At 42.7% G+C, this 13089-nt stretch overlaps 1 protein-coding gene across 1 annotated transcript in view; it reads left to right on the top strand.

Moving 5' to 3' along the window:
• The window catches only part of slc4a3 (solute carrier family 4 member 3), a gene marked incomplete at both ends in the record, with an annotated part of 95307 nt that extends 87848 nt beyond the window's left edge, over nt 1-7459 (top strand). Inside the window, 4 exons of the mRNA XM_084161609.1 lie at nt 573-826; nt 5435-5604; nt 6716-6889; nt 7379-7459. Of these exons, the coding sequence (XP_084017735.1) occupies nt 573-826; nt 5435-5604; nt 6716-6889; nt 7379-7459 (679 nt within the window). The remainder of the gene's footprint in view (nt 1-572; nt 827-5434; nt 5605-6715; nt 6890-7378) is intronic.
• Nucleotides 7460-13089: the final 5630 nt, after the last annotated feature.

Below are 13089 nucleotides of genomic sequence, written 5' to 3'. Positions count from 1 at the left end.
GAGGACATACATGCTGGGTGGGTAACCATGGTGATATCAGTGTAGGGGTTGCTATGGAGAAACCAGTTATAGGTAGGATGGTGTTGTGGAGCAAATCTATAAACAGAGTTGGAGGTACTGCAAGTTCAACAATATCAACTCTCAATTGGCTGCAGGCTATAATGATTAACCAACGGACATTTGTTCCTTCTCTGGCATTTACCAATCAGATTGGAGTAGCGTGAAGAGTAAAGACATTACACAGTCATTACTGACTTCATATCACAGGCACAGAACCAGATACTTTGTGTGTAACAATACTCAACAAATAAGAACATGAAAATAGTGCTTCTTTCTACATGTGGTGACCTGGGCCGCATAAATGAGCTGTGTGTTTGCTTGTGTGTGTGTGAACATACTCACGTTTGTGTGTGTGATTTTGCACATATGTGTTTATACATGTATGTGTGTGCGTAAACATGCATGTGGATATATGTGTGAATATATGTATACAGGTGTGTGTGTGATTTACACCTCCCTTACCCCTTCCTTACCCCCCCTCTCTCTACTCTCCTCCCATCCCCCCATCCTAGACTAATCGTCAGCAAGAAGGAGCGTCACCTGGTCAAGGGATCGGGCTTCCACCTGGACCTGCTGCTCATTGTCACGCTGGGCGCCATGTGCCCTCTGTTAGGCCTGCCCTGGCTCACAGCCGCCACTGTGCGCTCCGTCACGCATGTCAACGCCCTTACTGTCATGAGCAAGGCCACGGCGCCTGGCGAGAAGCCTATGATCCAGGAGGTGAAGGAGCAGCGGGTGACGGGCCTGGTAGTCGCCGTGCTCGTGGGTGAGGAGGATGCTGTTTTTCTGGAAAGGGTTGGATTGGATGTTGGCCCTGGTTTGATGTGAAGGAAGGTGTCATTGATCAAAATCAATTAAAATGTATTAATAAAGCCCTTTGTACATCAGCAGATGATGTCGCAACGTGCATATACAGAAACCCAGCCTAAAACCCCAAACAGCAAGCAATGCAGTTGTAGAAGCACGGTGGCTATGAAAAACTCCCTAGAAAGGCAGGAACCTAGGAAGAAACCTAGAGCGGAACCACGCTCTGAGGGGTGGCCAGTCCTCTTCTGGCTGTGCTGGGTGGAGATTATAAGAGTACATGGCCATTAAGGCCAGATCGTTCTTCAAGATGTTCAAACGTTCATAGATGACCAGCAGGGTCAAATAATAATCACAGTGGTTGTAGAGGGTGCAACAGGTCAGCACCTCAGGAGTAAATGTCAGTTGGCTTTTCATAGCCGAGCATTCAGAGGTCGAGACAGCAGGTGCGGTAGAGAGAGAGAGGGGGGAGGGAGGGAGGGAGAGAGAGAGAGAGGGTCGAAAATAGCAGGTCCGGGACAAGTTAGCACGTCTAGTGAACAGGTCAGGGTTCCATAGCCACAGGAAAAACAGCAAAAACTGGATCAGCAGCACGACCAGGTGGACTGGGGACAGCCAGGAGGCATCATGCCAGGTAGTCCTGAGGCATGGTCCTAGGGTTCAGGTCCTCTGACAGAGAGACAGAAAGAGAGCGAGAGAGAGAGAGAATTAGAGAGAGCATACTTAACAAAGGACAGCAGATAAGACAGGAGAATTTCACCAGATACAGTTGAAGTCGGAAGTTTACATACACTTAGATTGGAGTCATTAAAACTTGTTTTTCAACCACTATACAAATGTCTTGTTAACAAACTATAGTTTTGGCAAGTCGGTTAGGACATCTACTTTGTGCATGACACAAGTAATCTTTCCAACAATTGTTTACAGACAGATTATTTCACTTATAATTCACTATATCACAATTCCAGTGGGTCAGAAGTTTATATACACTAAGTTGACTGTGCCTTTAAACAGCTTGGAAAATTCCAGAAAATTATGTCATGGCTATAGAAGCTTCTGATAGTCTAATTGACATCATCTGAGTCAATTGGAGGTGTACCTGTGGATGTATTTCAAGGCCTACCTTCAAACTCAGTGCCTCTTTGCTTGACATCATAGGTAAATCAAAATAAATCAGCCAAGACCTCAGAAAAATAATTGTAGACCTCCACAAGTCTGGTTCATCCTTGGGAGCAATTTCCAAACGCCTGAAGGTGCCACGTTCATCTGTACAAACAATAGTACGCAAGTATAAACACCATGGGACCACGCAGCCGTCATACCGCTCAGGAAGGAGACACGTTCTGTCTCCTAGAGATGAACGTACTTTGGTTTGAAAAGTGAAAATCAATCCCAGAACAACAGCAAAGGACCTTGTGAAGATGCTGGAGGAAACAGGTACAAAAGTATCTATATCCACAGTAAAACGAGTCCTATATCGACATAACCTGAAAGGCCGCTCAGCAAGGAAGAAGCCACTGCTCCAAAACCGCCATAAAAAAGCCAGACTACGGTTTGCAACTGCACATGGGGACAAAGATCGTACTTTTTGGAGAAATGTCCTCTGGTCTGATGAAACAAAAATAGAACAGTTTGGCCATAATGACCATTGTTATGTTTGGAGGAAAAAGGGGGTGGCTTGCAAGCCGAAGAACACCATCCCAAACGTTAAGCACGGGGGTGGCAGCATCATGCTGTGGGGGTGCTTTGCTGCAGGAGGGACTGGTGCACTTCACAAAATAGATGGCATCATGAGGAAGGAAAATTATGTGGATATATTGAAGCAACATCTCAAGACATCAGTCAGGAAGTTAAAGCTTGGTCGCAAATGGGTCTTCCAAATGGACAATGACCCCAAGCATACTTCCAAAGTTGTGGCAAAATGGCTTAAGGACAACAAAGTCAAGGTATTGGAGTGGCCATCACAAAGCCTTGACCTCAATCCTATAGAACATTTGTGGGAGAACTGAAAAAGCGTGTGCGAGCAAGGAGGCCTACAAACCTGACTCAGTTACACCAGCTCTGTCAGGAGGAATGGGCCAAAATTCACCCATCTTATTGTGGGAAGCTTGTGGAAGGCTACCCGAAACGTTTCTCTCAAGTTAAACAATTTAAAGGCAATGCTACCAAATACTAATTGAGTGTATGTAAACTTCTGACCCACTGGGAATGTGATGAAAGAAATAAAAGCTGAAATAAATCATTGTCTACTATTATTCTGATATTTCACATTCTTAAAATAAAGTGGTGATCCTAACTGACCTAAAACATGGAATTTTTACTTGGATTAAATGTCAAGAATTGTGAAAAACTGAGTTTAAATGTATTTTTGCTAAGGTGTATGTAAACTTCCGACTTCAACTGTAGGACAGACTGACCCTAGCCTCCCGGCACATAGACTATTGCAGTATAGATAGTTGGGCTGAGACGGGGGGAGTCGGGGGACACTGGCCCTGTCCGACGATACCATCTTACAGGGCCAACCAGGCAGGATATAACCTCACCCACTTAGCCAAAGCACAGCCCCCACACCACTTGAGGGATATCAATAGACCTCCAACTTACTACCCTGAGACAAGGCTGAGGATAGCCCACAAAGATCTCCTCCACTGCACAAGCCCGAGGGGATGCAAAACCGGACAGGAAGATCACGTCAGTGACTCAACCCACTCAAGTCGATTATAGCGAAAAAAGCCTGGCACGACATGACGCACCCCTCCTAGGGACGGCATGGAAGAGCACTAGTAAGCCAGTGACTCAGCCCCCGTAGTAGGGTCAGGCAGAGAATCCCAGTGGAGAGAGAGGAGCCGGCCAGGCAGAGACAGCAAGGGCGGTTCGTCACTCCAGTGCATTGCCGTTCACCTTCACACACCTGGGTCAGACTACACTCAATCATAGGACCTACTGAAGAGATGAGTCTTCAGTAAAGACTTAAAGGTCGAGACCGAGTCTGCGTCTCTCACATGGATAGGCAGACCATTCAATAAAAATGTAGCTCTATAGGAGAAAGCCCTGCTTCCAGCTGTTTGCTTAGACATTCTAGGGACAATTAGGAGGCCTGCGTTTTGTGACCATAGCATATGTGTAGGTATGTACGGCAGGACCAAATCAGAGAGATAGGTAGGAGCAAATCCATGTAATACTTTGTCGGTTAGCATAAAACCTTGAAATCAGCCCTAGCCTTAATAGGAGGCCAGTGTAGAGAAGTTAGCAGCGGAGTAATATGATCACATTTTTGGGTTCTAGTCAAGATTCTAGCAGCTGTATGTAACACTAACTGAAGTTTATTTAGTGCTTTATCTGGGTAGCCAGACAGTAGAACATTGCAGTAGTCTAATCTAGAAGTGTCAAAAGCATGGATTCGCTTTTCTGCATCATTTTTGGACAAAAGGTTTCTGATATTTGCAATGTTACGAAGATGGAAAAAAGCTGCCCTTGAAATATTCTTGATATGTTCGTCAAAAGAGAGTTCAGGGTCCAGAGTAACACTGAGGTCCTTCACAGTTTAAGACTGTACAACCATCAAGATTAATCTTGGGTTGTCCGAGAAGTTATAGCTCATCTTTTGATAATCCTTGGTTGGGGTCTGATCAGATTATTTGTTGTGAGTGCAAACGTAATAAGATAGTGGTCCGATAGTCCAGGATTATGAGCAAAAAACATTTAGATCCACAATATTTATTCCACGGGACAAACCTAGATCCAGGGTATGACTGTTGCAATGCGTAGGTCCGGAGACATGTTGGACAAAACCCACTGAGTCGATAATGGCTCCGAAAGCCTTTTGGAGTGGGTCTGTGGACTTTTCCATGTGAATATTGAAGTCACCAAAAATTTGAATATTATCTGCCATGACTACCGATAGGAATTCAAGGAACTCAGTGAGGAACACTGTATACGGCCCAGGAGTCCTGTAAACAGTAGCTTTAAAAAGTGATTGAGTAGGCTGCATAGATTTCATGACTAGAAGCTCAAAAGACAAAAACGCAGTCATTTTTCTTTTTTATTTTGTACATTTGTTGTCGTAAATGTTAGCAACATCTCCGCCTTTGCGGGATGCACGGGGGATATGGTCACTAGTGTAACCAGGAGGAGAGGCCTCATTTAACACAGTAGATAGTGGTCCATTCTGAGGCGTCTTTGAATATGGTATATTGTAAGGTGTACTGTACCGTTGAGACTCAGCAATGTAACATGGACAGCAAACTAAGAAATAGGAAAATAAACAGTTAATGAGTTGATAGAGACTATATTCTGATACCAGAGGTGTAATTTATCTGTGTATATAGCTTTCTCTATGATTAAAACTAACAGACCTTGTATTTACATTCTTGTTTGGTGTTACACCTGAACTAATCACTCGTGGACAGTCTATGTAAATATAACCAAATTCCGCATGATTTTAGCTCCGGGTTAACCGAGATTACAGATGAACTGGCTCAGCTGATCTCAATTCAACCACTCTACAGATCCCCATGCGACCTGGATCTCACACATTTGACCTTTCACCTTTGACTTGTGTTTTCCCAAGGCATGTCTATCGTGATGACGGACGTGCTCCGTAACATCCCACTGGCCGTGCTGTTCGGGATCTTCCTCTACATGGGCGTCACGTCGATCACCGGCATCCAGCTCTACGAGCGCATCACACTCATGTTCACCCCCGCCAAGCACCACCCCGACCACATATACGTGACCAAGGTGAGCCCAATAGCAGAATATGAAGGAGAGTCTACTCGACCTCTGTTTTTGTTATAGATTTGTGCCCAAGTCTGGTTTGGTATCCTGTTTTTGTTTGTTTGTTTGTGAGTTTATTTGTGCATGATGTGGGACTTAAGTGGGATTGTGTGTGTGGACTTAATTTGCAATCAAATGATAAAAGGATGAAGTTGACCCTAGACATTGATCTAATGTCAGTTTTGCGATAGGTAAGTATTTGATCCGTGTCTGGTCAGGTGCAGGCTGTCAATGTTAGTAAAAGACAGAAGGGGATCCACCCACTAGATGGAGCTCAATCCATCTAATTCTATATAACAAATTCAATAGGTAGGGTAACAACTCCTAACTCTGTGACAGGATGGGACTGAATTATGCCAGAGTCAAAGACTGTTCTATAACATGTATTTACATTGAGTTACAAAACACATTAGGAACACCTGCTCTTTTCATGACATAGACTGACCAGGTAAATCCAGGTGAAAGCTATGATCCCTTATTGATGTCACCTTGATTAAATACACTTCAATCAGTGTAGATGAAGGGGAGGGGACAGGTTAAAGAAGGATTTTTAAGCCTTGAGACAATTGAGACATGGATTGTGTATGTGTGCCATTCAGAGGGTGAATGGGCAAGACAAAATATTTAAGTGCCTTTGAACAGAGTATGGTAGTAGGTGCCAGGTGCACCGGTTTGAGTGTGTCAAGAACTGCGACGCTGCTGGGTTTTTCACGCTCAACAGTTTCCCATGTGTATCAAGAAAGGTCCACCACACAAAGGACATCCAGCCAAATTGACACAATTGTGGGAAGCATTGTAGTCAACACGCTTTCGACACCTTGTAGAGTCCATGCCCCGATTAAGGGGTTCTTAATGTTTTGTACACTCAGTGTCTGTCTATCTCGTCTCTATGAACAGTATGTGTTAATTGTCCTGCCCAGAACATTATTCCTAAACAAATTAATTTAAATAAAATAGGAATTCAATTCATTTCAATTGTGGGTAACGCTGTACTTAAAGCCTGCAGGTATGATGCATTGTAAGACTTGTCATAAGCATGTATAACCCCCCATTTTTGTGTGTGCGTGGGCCGCAGGTTAAGACGTGGCGTATGAACATGTTCACCATCATCCAGGTGGCCTGCATTGTGCTACTGTGGGTGGTCAAGTCGACGGTGGCCTCGCTCGCCTTCCCCTTCATCCTCATCATGACCGTGCCGCTCCGCCGTCTCATCCTCTCCCGGATCTTTGAGGAGCGTGAGCTCCAGGCGGTAGGTGGACATTCCTGAAATTCTCTGAATTCTGGCACAATCATCTGGTCCAGGCAACATTGGGTCACACGTTACAAGTAGTAGCACGGATGTCCTGTATTCGCAGGGAATTTGTGTTTATTTGTGAAAGGTGCATGCTATATTACACAGTACTTTAATTCAGTTAACAATACAATTTTAAAATATTTATCTCGTCGAAGTCAAGGCTCCAAACTACATGATCTAAATGAAAACATCAACATAAACAGGATGCAGGGGTCCTGGAGAACAGACTTTGACAATGACAGAATTGTGGGTTAGATTCCTGGGACCAGCCACATGTAAAATGTATGCACGCATGACTGTAAGTCACTTTGGATAAAAATGTCTGCTAAATGGCATATATTATTATTATTATATTATTGTTTCACTATATTGGCCAAAGCATCAAGACACTAATCAAATGAATCAAGATGCTGATGACATCCCAACATCTCTCGCTCTCCACAGCTCGACGGGGAAAACGAGGACTCCCCCAACTTTGACGAGGATGGTCGGGACGAGTATAATGAGATTCACATGCTTGTGTAGACGGCCCAATAGGCTCTCTCCATCTTCCAACGCCTACCAATCACGAGCAAGCTTCTTATTATGTCTGGGTAGCTGTGTTATGAAAACATTCAGATGATGGTAGGATTTTCGTCCAACAGAGATACCTTATGTATATATACTGTATATACATATATTATATATTCAAATTCTGGCTGTACTTTGATCAAAAAATGCTGTAAAGGAATAACCCCACTGTTATAATTTGTTTCTGTTTTTCCTGCTACAACATTGTTTTTTCTCTCAAAGACGTCAGTAGCGCTACTGCCCTACTGTTGCTGAGCGTGTCAGGAATCCTCAAGTATGTGCCATGGACATTGCACCTTTTAAACACAGACCAATAATTCATAAACACTTGTCCCCACACAAACCCTGGACATGGGTTCTTCCCCTTCCTTTTAACGGTCAAGCTCTCTACAGGTTCCGGGCGTAAGTGCAATGACAACAACCCCAAGTACTCCAGTCGGTTGGTTTTCCCTCCCAGTGTTGGAGTCCCATTTATTTGGGGCACCGGTGGAATGAACACTAGTTGTATGACAGCCACACTGGTTTCACTGGGAGCCAATACTCCACTGCCTCCGCAGCGTAACTGCCTTTTTACCCTTCTTCGTACTGTAGCCATTGTCAGTGGAATTTGATGACGACGTTAACCAAACAGGGAGTTCGGCATTCCCTTTTATTTATTTTCACTGTGTGCACTTGCTTTAGTTGTGTGCTCCTCACAGGATTTGTTCACCTTTGACCTTTGCGATTCACCTGCACTGCCACACCAGTTCCCTTATCCAAGAACAGAAGATACATTCGATGACCCCTCTCAATATAGTTATCCCTGAAACTAAGATACAGTACATGAGGACTTAAATGTTCGACCTACCTATTTACTTTTGTTTTTTGTTATTTGCCAAAATTGTATGAAGCCATATTGACATGTGGGATGCATTCTAAATGCATGTTAGTTGGAGGAATTTGCAATTATTAACATTATTCAAAAACCTTTGCCACGGTCACTGGAATTATACCACAGGTATCAAAATCACTGTATAGCACCACTGTCATTGTGTACTTCCATGTTCTGTAGGCAACTGTTGGATGTGAAGGGTACTATAGCATCAGGTAAAACAAACCTTTGAAATGCAAATAGATCATTGACCATTGGTTTTGTGTCCCTGTTGTGTACACAAATCAGTCAAGGAAATATTTAAAATTATACACACAGGTGGTTCAGAAGTGATTACAGTAAATACAACTTAGCATGTGCTTAACATGTACAGTGACTGGAATGGACTCTTTACCCCAAGGTTCAAGTTTATACCCTACACAGAATGTTTGTCTGTCTGTTTAAAATGGACTACGTTATCATGAACTGTGCTGCAGAACCATAGGTTCAAATTGATACACGTGAAGTGGAGGCCATGTTTCAAATATTGAAGCATCTGCTGAATTTGAGGAAATTATTTATTATATAATATGATACTGTTATTTATTTGTATTTTATAGACCCCACTAGAGAAATGTAACATCACCTGTCTTATTGACTCTTGTACAAACACTACACTCTTAGAAAAAAGGGTTCCAAAATATAATATAATATGCCATTTAGCAGACGCTTTTATCCAAAGCGACTTACAGTCATGTGTGCATACATATTTACGTATGGGTGGTCCCGGGGATCGAACCCACTACCCTGGCGTTACAAGCGCCATGCTCTACCAATTGAGCTACAGAGGACCACAGAGGACCTTACAAAGAAAAGGGTTCTTTGCGGAGGGATAGGGTTCTACCAAGAACCGTTTTGATCTGAAGATCCCTTTTTGGAAGACAAGGATTCTTTGTAAGGCAAAGGGTTCTACCTATAACCTTTAACATTCTAAGGACCATTTTTGGAGGAAAGGGTTATTTGATAATTCTTTGGAAGGCAATAAGGATTCTTTGGAAGTCAAGAAGGGTTCTTCATAGAACCATACAGTGGGGGAAAAAAGTATTTAGTCAGCCACCAATTGTGCAAGTTCTCCCACTTAAAAAGATGAGAGAGGCCTGTAATTTTCATCATAGATACACGTCAACTATGACAGACAAATCCAGAAAATCACATTGTAGGATTTTTTATGAATTTATTTGCATATTATGGTGGAAAATAAGTATTTGGTCACCTACAAACAAGCAAGATTTCTGGCTCTCGCAGACCTGTAACTTCTTCTTTAAGAGGCTCCTCTGTCCTCCACTCGTTACCTGTCTTAATGGCACCTGTTTGAACTTGTTATCAGTATAAAAGACACCTGTCCACAACCTCAAACAGTCACACTCCAAACTCCACTATGGCCAAGACCAAAGAGCTGTCAAAGGACACCAGAAACAAAATTGTAGACCTGCACCAGGCTGGGAAGACTGAATCTGCAATAGGTAAGCAGCTTGGTTTGAAGAAATCAACTGTGGGAGCAATTATTAGGAAATGGAAGACATACAAGACCACTGATAATCTCCCTCGATCTGGGGCTCCACGCAAGATCTCACCCCGTGGGGTCAAAATGATCACAACAACGGTGAGCAAAAATCCCAGAACCACACGGGGGGACCTAGTGAATGACCTGCAGAGAGCTGGGACCAAAGTAACAAAGCCTACCATCAGTAACACACTACGCCGCCAGGGACTCAAATCCTGCAGCGCAAGACGTGTCCCCCTGCTTAAGCCAGTACATGTCCAGGCCCGTCTGAAGTTTGCTAGAGTGCATTTGGATGATCCAGAAGAGGATTGGGAGAATATCATATGGTCAGATGAAACCAAAATAGAACTTTTTGGTAAAAACTCAACTCGTCGTGTTTGGAGGACAAAGAATGCTGAGTTGCATCCAAAGAACACCATACCTACTGTGAAGCATGGGGGTGGAAACATCATGCTTTGGGGCTGTTTTTCTGCAAAGGGACCAGGAAGACTGATCCGTGTAAAGGAAAGAATGAATGGGGCCATGTATCGTGAGATTTTGAGTGAAAACCTCCTTCCATCAGCAAGGGCAATGAAGATGAAACGTGGCTGGGTCTTTCAGCATGACAATGATCCCAAACACACCGCCCAGGCAACGAAGGAGTGGCTTCGTAAGAAGCATTTCAAGGTCCTGGAGTGGCCTAGCCAGTCTCCAGATCTCAACCCCATAGAAAATCTTTGGAGGGAGTTGAAAGTTTGTGTTGCCCAGCGACAGCCGCAAAACATCACTGCTCTAGAGGAGATCTGCATGGAGGAATGGGCCAAAATACCAGCAACAGTGTGTGAAAACCTTGTGAAGACTTACAGAAAACATTTGACCGTTGTCATTGCCAACAAAGGGTATATAACAAAGTATTGAGAAACTTGTGTTATTGACCAAATACTTATTTTCCACCATAATTTGCAAATAAATTCATTAAAAATCCTACAATGTGATTTTCTGGATTTTTTTTCTCATTTTGTCTGTCATAGTTGACGTGTACCTATGATGAAAATGACAGGCCTCTCTCATCTTTTCAAGTGGGAGAACTTGCACAATTGGTGGCTGACTAAATACTTTTTTTCCCCACTGTATATCATACAGGATTTCCCAGCATGCTCTAGGTAGAACCATATACAGGGGGTTCTATGACGAATCCTACATAAAAGGGTTCTACCTAGCACCAAAAAGGGTTTCCCTATGGGGACAAACCGAAGAACCCTATATGGTTCTACTTAGCACCTTTTTTTCTAAGAGTGTAGATACTGGGATTGCAATGGCATGTTGTGTATGTACAACCTACTTAGCCCCACCATGTGAGACTTATTGAATGTATAGGCCTATATGGTAAGTTTCCAGGGATGTTGTTTTGATAGTCTTTACTTTGTCTGCACTGTCTCTTCCGCTGCTCTGTTAAACTGGAGGTATGCTAGTGTCAACTTGGCTTCTGAAGGAATGACTTAAGTCAATAGAATCTCAGACCAAAGTGGTCGTGCTTTGCTCTGGGCTTGGTGTAAGAGACAGCTACTGGCAGTGCGTTTGGCATGTCAAAGGCAAAAGGTATCGCGGTTACCATGGCGGCAGACATGCTGCTTACCCAGAAATGGGAAAAGGGCAAGGGGGGCAAGGGGAGAAAGTCAAAAGGTCTTTGTTGTTTGAGAACACGGGCTTGCTGGTGTGTTGAGGGCTACCAGAGATCCCCGTGGCCCTGTAGTGGGGGGAGGGGGGATAGATAGGCCTACACTCAGCAAAACAATCACTCAGTCACTGGGAAAAAAAGAAAGAATTGGAAGTGTGGTTATTATTCAAGATAATAAAAAGGTATAGTGTTGCCACTTTCTTCTGTTCTGTCTGGATTCCTTAAGTTTTGGAACAGGGACATGAAAATAAAATAGTTATAGGCCCGTGAAAAAGGCCTGGCATGTTAGACGTTGGGAATCCACAACGTTTTGTCGCCTGATACCTCCATGCTAGCACAGACCAGACCACCCACCCACCCAAAATCTAGGAATATAGCGTTGTTATTTTTGAACCGCCGTTACCTACACTCCTCTCGCTTGAAGTCTCTGGGACTTTTTTTATTTTATTTGATTGGATGACTAGGACATTTGTGAAGGCCATTAAGAAATACTGTAGACAATCAGAAATGTATGCAATTAGATTACCTGTATATCTTTGTTATGTATCTACCCTCATAAGTAATATGATAGCACCGCTAACCCTGCGGCAACATCCTATTGTATGTCTAGTTTTTTTCATTTGAATTAATGGGTCATTCCTAACTTGTCCTCCAAGTTTGCACCATGTAATGCATATAAAGTTATAAAGGTGAAGGTCCCCTTTAAAGGGATAGTTGGAGATTTTGGCAATTAAGCTATGAGCTAGTTACCTCAATGCTAACTAGCGTTAACACAATGACTGGAAGTCTACTGGAACATTTAGCATGCTAGCTCTTCCTGTAGACCTCCAGTCATTGTGCTAATGCTAGTTAGCATTGACTCGCAAAATTACCTTTAACTTCCTGCAGAGACATAAAAATGATATCCACTAGTTCATCTGACTCTGGGGAAGTAGATAAAGGGCTTCATTGTCAGGCAGGTGAATTTTACTTTAATTGACGGTCTTGTGGCATTTAAAGGATTTCCTGCAGCTCACTTGTTATGAAGCACTTATGACATATCCCTCAATGAAGGACAATGTCTTTAGTGTCACTCTTAAGAAGGTGAGTATGGTTTATACATGCTATACCTGTGTTAAAATCAGCCTGAAGCCATGTCACACACAAATATAGAGACACACACACACAAACAAAGATAAGTCTTTCTGCTCTGAAAACGATACCTGATAAAGTGGGGTTTGTCTGTCTGAGAAAAAAAAAGTATGTGAGTTCATTTTATGGTAAATTATAAATGACTTTAGCATTAGCAATACTGAAAGATACTTATGTTATGTGGATACTTGAATAGTGGTTCAGCCTGTTATTATTATAAAGGGGTTTTCAAACTACTGTAAAACAAATTGTTATTTTTTTGTCTGAAAATAAATATTTATTATGTGTTTCAAATAAATCTATTAACTTTTTATTCCAAACTTATGTAAGTAGATAACAATGTATTACAACACTATAAGTACCATTGTTCAACATACAATATA

The sequence above is a fragment of the Coregonus lavaretus genome, assembly GCF_964263955.1.
Source record: "Coregonus lavaretus genome assembly, chromosome: 5".
Taxonomy (NCBI): Eukaryota; Metazoa; Chordata; class Actinopteri; order Salmoniformes; family Salmonidae; genus Coregonus; species Coregonus lavaretus.
This window is presented reverse-complemented; position numbering and strand designations above follow the sequence as displayed.